The 14,278-nt window shown below is 41.2% G+C and overlaps 1 protein-coding gene across 1 annotated transcript in view; it reads left to right on the top strand.

Moving 5' to 3' along the window:
* Positions 1–14,278, top strand: part of LOC133968344 (MAGUK p55 subfamily member 7-like) — a 23,817-nt gene extending 9,539 nt beyond the window's left edge. The window contains exons 7-19 of the mRNA XM_062404330.1: positions 1,745–1,826; positions 1,944–2,029; positions 2,954–3,031; positions 3,706–3,902; positions 4,499–4,557; positions 4,747–4,758; positions 5,215–5,283; positions 8,808–8,981; positions 10,610–10,690; positions 10,797–10,890; positions 11,036–11,144; positions 12,012–12,155; positions 13,388–14,278. Of these exons, the coding sequence (XP_062260314.1) occupies positions 1,745–1,826; positions 1,944–2,029; positions 2,954–3,031; positions 3,706–3,902; positions 4,499–4,557; positions 4,747–4,758; positions 5,215–5,283; positions 8,808–8,981; positions 10,610–10,690; positions 10,797–10,890; positions 11,036–11,144; positions 12,012–12,155; positions 13,388–13,618 (1,416 nt within the window). The 3' untranslated portion in view covers positions 13,619–14,278. The remainder of the gene's footprint in view (positions 1–1,744; positions 1,827–1,943; positions 2,030–2,953; positions 3,032–3,705; positions 3,903–4,498; positions 4,558–4,746; positions 4,759–5,214; positions 5,284–8,807; positions 8,982–10,609; positions 10,691–10,796; positions 10,891–11,035; positions 11,145–12,011; positions 12,156–13,387) is intronic.

Genomic DNA, 14,278 nt, shown 5'->3' with positions numbered 1-14,278 from the left:
AAGTTCCCTTAAAATTCTATGAAGCAACTAAAGGTAACTAAAAATGTATTAATCCATTAAAGCTTCATGTAATCACAAATAATGACCAAGAAATATCAAAAACATGAAACTACTTTTAAACTATATCTTTTTCACTGTTCGCATGGGCAAGGAGGCTTAGAGAGGAAAGCAGTATTTGGCTACATGTAAACCTGTTTCTAATTTGGTCTACGTGGCCTCAGTATGCACAAAAAAACCCAAAGTATTTATCTTTCGACAATAACCATGTTTCACAGCAATTGCATTTGTCTAGCCACGATAACAGTATTACAGAGTAGAAGGACATGAGGCATAAACATCCACGAGAGTCAAGGCTGAATTGTTGGCGACTGAACTTATTGCGTGTTGTCAACTTAAATAGCGAGGCGCTAAAGCCACGTATGTCCAGGTGTAGCACAACGAAAGCTCTCGGGATTATGGGAAACAAGAAAGAGTTCCTGCAGCCGCCTGGATCACCTCTGCCTCTGGGCTGCTGCTCATTTTCCTCAACCTGGAAATTGCAGAGTCAATTCTTCCACATCTTTGTTGCCATATATCTGCTGTGTTTATGTGTGTGTGTGTTTGTGTGCGTGCGTGTGTGTGTGTGTGTGTGTGTGTGTGTGTGTAGGCACAAATATGCCTCCTAATGGAGTCCTTTAAGGGATTGGGATCATTTCCGTTCTATTTCTTATGTAAATCAACCTGTTTCAAGGTCTTTAATCACAGCTCAGTTTCTGGATATTCCCGGAATGATCTACCTCATTTCACCTTCTTCCAAACCATTGTCACTTATTTCTGCAAATTTCCTTGATTAAGTGGAACTGGGTTCGAAAACAGATGAAGCTACAAAGAGCACATAACTCCGACAAGGCCACAAAATCCTCTAAATTTGTTATTGAACAATAAAAATAAATTCAATTTTTTTAAATTTGTATCTGGAAAACAATACATATAGTGTGGGACAGCTATTTGGTACCTGTGCCAGATTCTCTTCCATGCAAGTTGGTCCAATTCATTAGAAAATAGCAGACATTTTTACAAATGACCTCACAAGCAAAGTTAAAATTCCATTACAGAATTCATGGATCCACATCAAACGTAATCATTTGATTTCTCAGCCTGTGGCTTCACTTTTTACCAAATATCACGTAAGAAAAGTGTGGCCAGGTTTTTTTTTTTTAGATCAAACTAACTAAAAGACAAACAAATAACCAAAACTTAACACAGTGTAGATGAGTTCAATCTTCTTTTTTTTAAAGGAAAAATATGGTTTAGGGTTAAATATGAGAATAATTAACTTAATGATGTCAAATAATAAGGAACATATGTTTGTATTGATCCTAAAACTCGAGTGGAAGGGGTCTGACCTTTTGCTGACACGGTCTCTGATCGATTCAGCATGTTCCTGTTTTTCAGACAACAGGGTTACACCCGACTATGAGCTGATTGTAGTCATCTACATAAGAGGCTCTTTCCATTGTGATTTGCTGCACATCAGTAACATCTGTTGAAAATAATGCTGATTTGGATAATCTTTTCCAGCGTGCAGTGTGTTACATGACGGCAGCTGGCTAAACGGCCCCTTCTTGATACAAACAACCTTTGTTGACTGTAAAAACAATCAACATTTTGTTTTTACTGTCTGAATCACATAACCTCTTTGCCTCTGTGCATTTACTCTCCTGTTTGTCCGTCATTCCTTCACCCCCACATCGCCATCCTCAAGGGGGCAACGATTAAGAGGGATAAAGCGACCGGGGCCATTGTGGTGGCGAGGATCATGCGAGGAGGTGCAGCTGATAAAAGTGGTAAACTGATGAAACTTTCTACAGAATATGATGTGGTAAGACCATAATATGACATATGCATCCTAGAGAGAAGAGCATGTGGTACAATTTTCCGTCTGTGTCTCCAACACTTTGAAGGTCTGATCCATGAAGGCGATGAGCTGAAAGAGGTGAATGGAGTCTCACTGGAGAACAGGAAGCCAAAGGAAATCCTTCCTCTTATGGTAAGTGTTCTACTGCTTGTTTGTTTGCTTCACTGGTGTTATTATTTGTATTTTTGTCATTGTTATCAAATTCATGTGAAGACAAATACAATATAAAAAACCTTGAATCCTCTACGACATGTCTGTGGCTCCAACCCAATTTGTACGCAATGAAGATGTAAAACTTAAATGAAATATATTTCATCTTTGAAAAGGTTCTCCAAATTCTTAAGATGCTGTAGTTTTAAGCAAAGCTTTCTCAAACAGGAGTAACAGCAAGTTGTTAAATGTTATTTCCTGGTGTAGATGATTCCATATGTGGTGTGCTATTATTAACAATGTGTAGACTGCTGTACTACTCACAGCAACATGCCAGTGGGAATCTATAGCTCAGATTAGAGTCTATAGTGCCAATGTTTATGATGATGCAGGGAAACATTACCCAGTGCAACTAGGATTTTTGTAAAACACCCATCACATTTCCCGATCCAGTAAGCTGCACATTCAAGACATTCCTTGTTTACTGTTAGCTCCATAGCTTTAAGCAAAGCCACACATTATTGAATACATTTTCAAATTGGTTCCTTGTTTAAGTTCATGTCTTCAAAAAAGCTCAGATAATAAAATGTCTTTCTCTCCAACACTTGTATTGTTAGTATTATATGTAAGTGACTAGTTTATTTAAAAGAAAAAGGCTACTAACAACATTGGCACTTCAGGGGGCCAATCTGATTCAGTGCCCCCCTTGCCCCACCCTTGAATAAATGTTATGAACATATGTGAACCTGAAATGTGCTTAACCTTTTTTATTCACACAGGCTAGCTGTTTCCTCCATTTCCAGGCTCTATGCTCTAAGCCGCTGGGCAGAGATACTTAACATGTGAGAGTGGTGTGGATCTTCCCAAAGTATGAAACTATTTCTTAATATTGCTGTTGTTGCACAGGCTCGATATCAGGGTAACGTCACATTTACGATCATCCCGGCCTCCTTAAAGGAAGAGATGTTGTCAAAGAAGAAGAAGGTACAGTAAATATTAACCTACGGTAATCTATTGCAATTTTATTATTTTTTAAATAAATAATTAAAGCTGGCTGCAGCGGGAGCTCTAACCACCTGCTTTTGATAAGAAGAGAGAAATCAGTGGAGTCTTGAGTGTTTGGTTATATTTTGTGATTTTGCCATGATGCTGTCACAGCAGTAGCGTGGTTGTCAAGAACTAAACTCAGATCAGACCGTCAAGGATAAGGCCTCATCACAATTTTCATCCTTAAAACACATGAATTATAATTCTATAGACATCCCATCTGCTGAGCTGTATCTACTCAATTTAACATTAACCATAAATCTAAACACCTTATGTGGAAAATGTCACATTCCACCAATCTCTCTGTTCAGAAAGAATTGTTGCTCGCACCACACCATACACGACGTCCAAGCTGGAAACTCTCGGAGCAGCAAACATTTGCAATGAATTAAGACAAATTATTTTCAGTGATTGTGGTCATTTCTCAAAAATGACACGTACATGTGAAAGCAAAGCAGACAAAGACATCCGCTGCCAGGATACAGAGGTTCACGAACCTGCTGTAGACAAAGAGAAATACAAATAAATATATAAAAAAACAAATATGGGTATTTTCTTTTGTCACCAGTCTGTTTGAATGCTAACAATATTCAATGATTATCTTTCTCAAGCTCTTTGTACGGGCTCTGTTTGATTATGATCCAAACGAGGACCCCACCGTCCCGTGCAAAGATGCAGCGGTTTCCTTTAAAAGAGGCGACGTCCTGCAGATTGTGAACATGGAGGATGACACCTGGTGGCAGGCTTGTCACCTCGGCGACAGCCACAGTCGGGCTGGGCTGATCCCCTCCCCCCAGCTCCATGAGAGGTGCGTTTTGCTTTTGATTCATCCACTTTTTACAACAAAACTGTCCAATATGTTCTTTTTTAACAGCAGATATTTTGACTGTCATAGAAAGGTGTTCCTGATAACATGACAATGACTCCATCCATCCATAATATGTCAAGTTTATCCTTTGAGGGTCACAGAGGAAGCGGGTCCCAATCCCAGCTGACATTTGGCAAGAGGCAGGGTACACCCAGGTCAGGTCGCCAGTGTAGTGCAGGGCCAACATACAGAGACAACCATTTAAGCTCACATTCCCACTTATTGCCAATGTAAAGTTCCCAATTAACCTAAACCCAATCTGAATATCTCTGAACTGGGGGGGAAGAGTCGCTGGAGAAATCCCAAGCAGCCACGGGGAGAACATGCAAACTCCCTACATAAAGACCTCCTCCAAACAAGGATTAGAACCAGGAACTTTCTTGCTGTTAGGCCACAGTTCTAAACCAGCGCATATTTACAACTGTGACTTTCCAAGTGACTTGTGAAAGTGTCTGCTGTGAAAAAGACCTACATCTGTCAGTCCTTTTGATTAAGTCCTGTTTTGATTTGTGCTTGTTCCATCTGGCCTCCTACAGGAGAGTCGCACTACAGCGACCCAAAGCCCTGTTCAAGCCTCGGCAAGTCAAACCACCAGGTGCTGAGCCAACGTTTGTCCATAAACTCACCGCACATGAAAATAATAAAACTACCTTTTAACACTTTACAATAAACACATTGGAGTTCCCTCTGTGCAGAGCTGAGAGGTCAGACCGAAGGTCATGGGTGAGCTCTGCCGCCCTCCTGTCACACTCACAACTTTTGTCTTTCTCCACATGCTCCGCAGATGAGGGGGAAGGTACTGTCTGTTTAAATTTGCTTTTCCAAACTTACCATCAGAATAATTGAAATGATATAATACACAGGAGCATTTTCAGGATTTGGTTTTGGTTTTTTAAAGATTTGAAGAGTTGTTAACAAACGATATTAATCATGTAACTGGAGAGCATTTGAAGACATTTTCCTCCGTTGTAACCGTGCAGGTTAAGCCTCTGGCCTCCCACAATGTGCTTTAGTTTTTCACCAGCAATCACTTTGTAAGAGTAAGGTAGTTATTACAAATTCTAATATAAGGGATATCATGTCTAAATAAAACTACTATTAGACTTTCCAAAGCACAATATTAGGACATTTGGGTCAGAACACATGTTAATACTTTTAGTATAAAGTTTCAGAGCAACGCACGTGTCATCCTCCTGTGGTTTGTGTCCACGATTTCCTCACTCTTTCCTCTTCACTTTTCCTGTTTTTCCAGTCATGGAGGATGTAGACTACGGAGCTCTAACTGGGATCCACGTCGGTGAGATGTTAAACTTGTTCCACTGTCATACTGGCAACGAGATGAGTATGATGAAAGACAATGAAACTGGGGGGGGGGGCGAGTGGACATAACAGCTCACAACAACACCCAAATCAAATCAAATCAAATCAAATCAAATCAAACTACTGTGTATTGAATCTGTCTTGAAAAACTATGAAGACCTTCCAGAAAGGAGACCCCAGTTATAAGTGCAGAAGTTCCGTTCATAAGATGATGTTGTTTTATTGTATAGAGATTTGGGGGGGAAGGACTAGACCAGTAAATGTGGTTCTAACCTTCTCATTTATCCCATTTGTCTTGATCTCATGGATTGGACATGATGTGCTTGTGAGCAGTGCAGGATGTTCATTTGGGGGCGTGCACGTAGACCTGATTGTAAAAATGCTCCTGACGTCTATGCAAGGCAAGGAACTTACAGATGTTGCATTATATCATTTCTAAGAGTCATGTGCATTTAATAATGTGCAGGTTATCTAATCTCAGGCCATGCTCCACCTGAGGACGGGGTTCAGACTCTGTGTTTCCTCTGTGCTTGGCGTGTAAAACCATATTGATGCTGTATGACTGAATGACTGCATGCAGTGTAATCAGAGGCAGAGTTAGTGAGAGAGACTGGACATAGTCTAGTGTTATCCATGTTCAGGTTATTACATGGTAACGACAGGTAAACCAGGCAAATAGCATGAACTCCCTTGTGTCTTGCTAACAGATTTATTTTAACAGATCTGTCTGTTCTTTAAAGAATACCTTGACATTTTGGGAAATATGTGTACTTGTTTTCTTGCCAAGTTATCACATCTATCTGTTAAATGTAAACCTAAATGCACCAGCAGCCAGTTGGCTTTAATTAGCACAGCAAGATTACAAACAGATGGAAGGCACACAACACCCCGTACACCCCAAATGTTTTCCGATGCAGGTTTTAGATTGAAAAAACTACGTGTGAAATGCCTTTAGAGTGATAATAGTTTGTGAAACCTCTGAAATAGCCATGCGTGCTGTGAACCGCTGCTCCACATTATGCAAAGATGAGGGTTACATTATTTGTGGTTCCATGACAAATGTAACAAACATCTTTTTGGAGTTTTTGTGAACATCAAACTGTGTAAATGTCAGATAACTCTCATGAACCTAGAGGTGCATTTTAGTTTACATTCATCGATTTGCTCACTAACTCTGCCTACTATAAACAGCTGCATTTGAGAATTTGCTTGTGGGCCACAGTAGACATAGAGTCGTAGACTGTAAAAGATGGATGACATGATGACTAGTCTGTGCAGTAGCAGTTAGGGCAGGGAGCACTAAAATTGAAGTCAGGATTACATGCACTCGACCAATCACAGTTGGTTTCAACTGTCAATCAGTATAATGTACTTAATCCTACTAGCATCAAATATCAAATCAAAACTAAACAGAAAAAACAAGATTAATGTTTGAACATTACGCAATGACAGAAACCATCTTTCAGAAAAAATTATTTAAAATGTACATTGACTTTTAGTTCTGTCCATGTTCCTTCGACTAACATGGAGGAGGTTGGGTTTGTAAGCAATATTGCAGTCAGCCACTAGAGGTGATTAAGATACTTTGGCTTTCACTTTTGAATATTAGGGTTCATATGTAATCTTAACATGACGGGTCCTGGTCCAGTAAGTGACCTCTCATCTCCTCAACAGTGTGTCTCATAACCAGGAATAATGGAATTCTGGTTTTCAGTAACAGAGCATTTTCAGTAACAGAAGAGAACTTCGCTGCCAGAATTAATTCAGCCATTACAATATGTTTTTCCTCTAGACCTTATTTCATTCAAGGAAAAATCAGTTTTAATTTTCTGCACAGCATTGGTTTTACACTGTATGTATTACCCGTTCCCATTTATGAGTGAAGTCATCCATTTAAATCCCATGTAAACAATCGTCTGAAATCTCTACCCATAGAGCCATGAGTCTTAAAGTGAAGCCCAGAGAGGAAATGGACAGATATGCTTACAAAGTGAAATTACAGCTGACGTCAAAGAAAGCCTGGCACCATCACTTAACTGCAGTTAACATCATGAAAGACTGCAGGGCCTGCCAAGCCAGGCCAGACCAGACCACAGTCGCATGGCAGACACTGCACGCCAGACGGCCTACAAGCCACACATGACAGAGTTGTTGATTCTTGACTGTAATGTGTACTGTTCAGGATGTTGTCGCAGCTCTGTGCTTGACACCAGACTCTGGGTGGCAGTGTTGAAGATTCCTTAAATGATGTCGTACTCAGTTCTGCCTCACATTTCAGCCGTGGCTCTCCCTTCTGACGTGTTTTCGGTTGTCAAAGCTGATCCCTTAATTGTTCTCGTGTTTTAAAGAGATGTCCGTATGGAACGCCAAGGGAAGCACTATTAAATGGATGGTGAGGAAATTCCAAATTCCAAAGTTCTGAAGGAATTAAGCCCATTCATTTACCTCAAAATTGCGATTGAAAGAAAACACGCATTTAGCATTGTGTCAAGACAAAAAAAATGTATTCAGTCTGTCTGTGTTCTGAAAGCTGCTCGGACGAGTGGATCAAATGACTATGTAATATGAATGGGGTCGCTCATAGGGATGAATCCAAAGGAATTTGCCACCAGACTAGTTGTGGCTGGTGATGCAATTTCTTGAGGTGGCGCAAACAAACTGAAGCCAGACCCAACAAAAACAACACAACACACAAAATGCCAATCCTGAAGACCTCATCGAGCTGCCGAGCAACGCTAAGCCTGCCGCAAAAATGTGGCCTCATTGTGTTGTCTAAATGACTGTGGCAACTTTCATGACGTTCACATTTTTCAAAGAGATGTGATAGGTCTCGCACCCCCGTCGTTGTCCAGTACCTCTCTGTCGACAGTTCGGAACGACAAACAGGAGAAGCAACAAAATACACAACTTGCACCACATCCAGTTAGTCAACTCTGGTTCTCATAACAAGAGAGGGAGAAGCACGGGTTTAAGTTTGTTTTCATCACCTGCTGTTGAATCTGTAAATAGGGTCGGCCCAGACCAAGCTCCTTTATCCCTTTCACCTTTTATTCTTGTGAAAAGGTGTTTTTGTAAAGATATTACAGGATTTTACACAGTTTCACTTGAAATGGCCTTATCCTTGCCAGCCAGTTTGCAAGTTACTACATCGTACCTGTTACTATATACCTGTCAGTATCCATTACCAACTAGCTGATGAACTGAGCTGTATTTTCCTCAGAAATTGGTGGAGACTAAAAACTGAGCAAAAGGGAAGTGAATAATACACTTTATATATGACAAATGTCTGCTAATATTTTCCCGAATCTGCTTGGTGTATAAACTGGTACAGGTTTATTTGCCAACACACTCAAATATCAACATTACAAGTTCATTTTAGGGTTTCATGGTTCTTGCAATGAGAATATCCTTCTGCTAGTTTTCAGTGATAGGCCTGACAGGTGGGTTGGTATACTTATTAAAACACTCATACATATATACACTGATAAACTCAGAAAGTCTGAGGCCTCTCTACCTCTTTTCCAGCTGGTTTAAGAAGAAGTTTCCGACTAGGCAGAAAGAGCAGTTGGGCCAGAGAGGTGGCTCGGTCCAGGAGGTGGAGTGAAGGGGTACATGGCTCATTTCATCCCCCCGCCTACATAGAGGTGTCCCCCTATCACCGAGACCCCAAGGACAGACACCGCCTGGTCGTTCTGGTTGGTAAGTAAGATTAAGATATTTGAATGACAGATTTCCATGTTGTGTGGAGGGTTTATTTATGAAGCACAAATGCTTCAAAATGGGTTCCAGCAGTGTGAATTGTCTAACTTTGCTTTATACACAGGTTAGAGCATGGTAGCACTGTATACACAGCGGCCACTGGTTGCGTTCTGTTTTATATTATCCCACAGCCTTTTTTTTTGTCCCCCCAAAAAATCGAAATAACATGATCCCATTCGCTAAAAGGACAGTATTATAGAAACTGTTGTTGATCAAAGAAAAAGGTTACACACTGATGAAGAAATATGTTCCGACTCCTGAGTGCAAGAACAATCCTTTCCCATCAGAAGTACGTAAACACTGTCAGAAAACTCTCAGTCAGAATATATTGTGTTCTCTTAAGTAACCTTGTGGCCCACCCCAGATTCAGTTCCCTGCCAATCCTGAAGGCCTGCTCTATGTATTGCTGAGCTATATCGCTCCCCAGGGAATATCACGTGGAGCCTCGCGGAAGGTCTTTTTAACGTCATATCACGATACAACTGTAGGTCATCTGTAACTAAGGGACTGCAAGAAAGAACACAATGAACTCAGGAGGTGCAAGAAAAAGCAAAGCAGAGATAAATGATAGATGAATGGAGAGCAAGGGGATGAGCAGATTGTGAAAAAGATCCCACATGATGTCAGCCAATTGCTCCATCATCAAGCTGGAACAGTCAAGACAGCTTGGATTTAGATTTAGACCTATTTAATTGAGTTGGAGCTTACCCCGACTCTGAATTACGTTTTACTGTCTGCTGCGAAGGCTCTTCATTGACTAGAGGTCATCATTAAGAATATATACTTTATTGGCAATGAGTGTTAAAGACCGGAAAACCGAAACCCTTTATCGCTAAAACAGGACCAGCTGGATAATGTTTGACCAGGTTGGAAATATATCCTCTCAGTTTGCATTGTATACACATTAAGAGGGAAACAATAGACGGTTATGCCCCAGGGGAAATTGGCAACAGTGATCGGTCACACTCTACAGATAGGACAGAAAAAAAAAATAACATAGCCTGGTGATGTTCCTCTTCAGTTGTGTGGAGCAGCTGTGAAGCACATTAGCAGTGTACGAGTGGAGGGGTCAATCAACTTGATATTTTGTAATGTATCGAGCTCATGCAACACAATGATGGAAAAGGCAGGTATGTCAGGAATCCTACTTTCAGACAGTTCTCCATTAGAGTCTGATGCAATCTGGGGATGGACATAGCTGCAGTAGAAGAAAATCCCAGATGCCACAGTCTGTGTGTGTGTGTGTGTGTGTGTGTGTGTGTGTGTGTGTATGTGTGTGCACTTCATCCTGTGCATCCTACACTGTAATGACACTGATACTGTGCGCCTTTGATACTATAAATTTTCCGTAGGGTGTGGAACGTTCGATAGAGAGACACAGACAGAGAGAATAGAGCGAAGCTGTTTGGAGAATCACTTTCAGACTGAAATCAGGTTGAAATCAGAGCTCTGTCTGTCTGCCTCTCCCCCTCTCTGATGATAAAGACAGATGTGTCTCCAGATCACCGAGTCCATTTGATGCTGGACATTAGCACACCATGATACTGTTTTGATCTTTGTTTTTCTAGGGCCCAGCGGCGTTGGCGTCAGCGAACTGAAGAAGAGGCTCCTAATCTCAAACCCTGACCGTTATGGCGTCACTGTGCCGTGTAAGACCGGCATCTTCACGTTTCATACCTGTCGCCTTTATCGCCTGCACGCTAAAAGGCGCTATCAGCTATTTGAAGTCAACTTCAGCCTCCCTTTCTCTTTCAGACACCACACGTGAGAAGAGGCGGCAGGAGAACGAAGGGGTGGATTATCATTTTGTGTCAATTAACATGTTTGAGGAGGACATTCTCACTCACAGGTAGCGTATATGCTGCATATATCCCCCCCCCCCCCCCCTCACTCTTTTTCTCCCTTTTAATAACAGTGATATCCACTGCTGTCTTCTTAGCATTTCGTTCTGTCTAACTCACATATCTGTCGGTTAATGTCCCTGTTCCCTTCAGGTTTATAGAGTATGGGCGATACAAAGGTCATTACTATGGAACCAGTCTAGACTCTGCGCACAGAGTAATGGCCCAGGGCAAGGTGTGCCTCCTGGATGCACATCCAAGTGTACGTATCATATGCCAATAAACAAGACAAATGTTTACTCAATCAACGGAACTTGGACCGGTTTCCAAGGAGGACGTTTTTGAGCCAAAACTGCACACGGGTCCTCGAATCATTCACACTGGTGCTTCATCCTAGCACAAACAATGAATTTAAACTTCCAGTTTTTCATCATATGACTTGTTGATGTCATTTATATATATAATAATATGTTTCCAAGTGTCCCCACTAAAGAGTTGAGTGCCTGGCAGCGGTGCTTCCTGCTTGGCCAGGCCCTATTGGCCGTGTTGACATGGTGGGAAGCCAGTGAGGGATCACATGCTTGCTGGTGTGTCAGGGTGTGTGTGGTGGGGAAGGATAGTGTGAACCTCCACATGGGTTACACCCTGCTAGTTCAGGGACTGGTGATTCAGAAGAGGCTTTCTATTCCATCCCCAGGTCGCTTGGAGTCCCAAGCACTGTGTTGCACAAAAGAATGATGTGAAGGGCAAAATAAATATTTAAAATAATAAAAAATCCTGTAGCTGTTGATATGCTGCATATTATTTCCTGTACAACCTTTACATAGTCTGAAAAGTAATCTCTCATGATTGCAACTCAGAATGCTCAACTGTGCTGCAATCCTCGACACAAAATTCAACATATAACAAGTTTTCTATCTGCCAGATTTGAAATAATGCCAGAAGCTTCACACTAAGCAAGGATCTCAAAATGGAATGATTCAGATTTTCTGTGTTTTCATGCCAAAGGTCGGATCTTCTAAAACCTGGGTTTACTCCTGTGACTCGTGTTTACATTGTTTATTGTACTTTAAACACTGCCTTCATCAGTTCCCCTCCCTTTCTTCTTTTTTTATTTTTGCAATCGCAGAAAATAAAGCATGTGTACACATCTGAATTCAAACCATACGTGGTGTTTGTGAAGCCGCCACGCATCGAGGAGCTACGTCTCACCAGGCGGCGAGCGAAATTCATCTGCGATAAGGACGAAGCAAACCCAGTCAAGATCTTTTCAGTAAGAGACACACGGCATAAGCACATGTGCATCACATTCCACCTGGTAACACGTCTAGAGTCAAGGCTTGATACATGTCTTGTAACATGCAGGGCGGAGTGAGGTCAAACACCCTGGATGTAACACACCCACCCAACCCCGCACATGTACACACAACCGTCTTGCACAGATCTTGCCTGACACATGGTTGACTCTTGCATTTAAGAGACATTTAAGAGGAATGGAGAGTTACAATGGTGCTCGGTGGGTGGCTTTTCGGGTTCCATCATTTTAGAATGGATGATTTTGTCCAGAAGATGACAGGTTTCATCTTGTGTGTATATGTTATGGTTTCAAAAGAATTACCTAACCCTATGCATGACGGAGGGTGTCCATTTAGTTTTGCTGGTGGGTTTCCAAACAAGAGAAGGTATATGAGCCAGGTGTTTCAGGCAAAACAAGAAGATGCTGGGTCTCTCTCGACATCCCCATCTGGCTCCTCACTCAGAGTTTGCTGCCCTTATTAAAGCCCAAAGGTCAAACACCTGCAAGGGCTGGAGTTCGACCAGTGCCAAGCAGCAGAGGCCTCAGACAGTCCAGGCTGATCTGACACAGGGTTGTGCTGCAGCTGGTGGATAACACTCTCTGCATCTTATAAATCTGTTACGCTTCGTATTCTAAAGGGGCTCAGGCAGAAAACAACTCTGAACAACTGTAAAAAAGTGGTATGGATTTGTAACTAGAATTACAGCAATATCTGTAATTGTTATTTTGGTGCAGGAAATGTTTTGTTTGTCAATTTGTTCAATCTAAATATTCAATCTTAACTAAATGTTCATAATTGTTGAAACAAATCAAAAATTAACTGAAAGTAAAAAGAGAAAAAGTAACTTTCTACAAAATTACAACAATATCTGTAAGTTTGTAATTCAATTTAGCAAAAGATTAAATTTTAATTTCATTTAGCAAAAGATTACATTTTAATTTGAATATTGTTTGCGCTAAAATGTCAATTTGAGTGTGCGTCACTTTACAATTTGATGCCCATAACACGTTGGGGTACTAAATGGTAATAGGGATCCTTTTCCTTATGTTGGTAATATGATGTTTTATTACTTTTATTGTGCAGATTCTTTTCTTCTGTTGCTTGATGGTTCATGAAATGACTCACACATAGTAGAGTACAGCTACAGGAAACCAGCAGTAGCCTCCTGTTCTCTCATTCATTGACAGAAGTCCCCTTTTTTTTGCAGGAAGAGGATTTTGAGGATATGATCAACTTAGCTGAAACAATGGAGAAGCAGCACGGTCACCTGTTCGACAAGGTGATGGTTAATGGAGATATCGCCGTGGCGTTCAGGGAGCTGAAGGCAGACCTGGAGAAGATGGAGGAGACGGAGGTCCAGTGGGTTCCTGCAGATTGGATCTGCTCCTCGCCAACAACCGCACGGAGAAGTTGTGGTCAATTGACGGGCTGGATTTGAACTTTAAGCTCTTAACACACATAAGATCCTAAGATTAAGTTTCTTGTTGTTAAATGATGCGTTTTACTTTGTAATTGTATTTGAAAGAAACTTTGCTTGGATGAGAAATATGCCAACCATGTATTTCTCTTTCCCGGAGGATAGGCAAAACATTTTAATATTTGCTGTTTGTAAAATATAACATTAGATTTCAGCCTTGGATATTTTATTTTCCATATTTTTCCATTTGTAAACAACTGCTGTGATTACCACAGTTTTCCACAGTGTCCCTGAGCGTGTACCTAATTAGGCAAACAGAATCCATGTCCCTCTCCCTCCGTCTGTCTCAGAGCCAGTTTTTCTGTTGGCATTTGGCTGAAATAACGTTGGCTCGCAAGTCGAAGAAGAAGACGAAGAAAAAAAGGAAAAGGAAACTCCTCCAGAGCTTGTGGCTGAGTGTAATCCTTCCCTGCCAGGTCGCAAACATCAGCATGTAATTATTCTGACAGCTGCTGCACTTCAATTAACTGTAATGTACACCAGAGAAATATTATTAGTAACAGTCCGGAAGACCTTATGGCCAACAATATGCTGTAGAAAATAGAGACGCAACAGTCAATTAAAAAGCATAGACAACGCAGGGGTGGAGATGGTGTTCTGGTGGCATTCTGTATAACATTT

This window comes from Platichthys flesus, chromosome 14 (genome assembly GCF_949316205.1).
Source record: "Platichthys flesus chromosome 14, fPlaFle2.1, whole genome shotgun sequence".
Lineage (NCBI taxonomy): Eukaryota > Metazoa > Chordata > Actinopteri > Pleuronectiformes > Pleuronectidae > Platichthys > Platichthys flesus.
The sequence above is the reverse complement of the archived record's forward strand: the minus strand, read 5'-3'. Positions and strand labels throughout refer to the sequence as shown.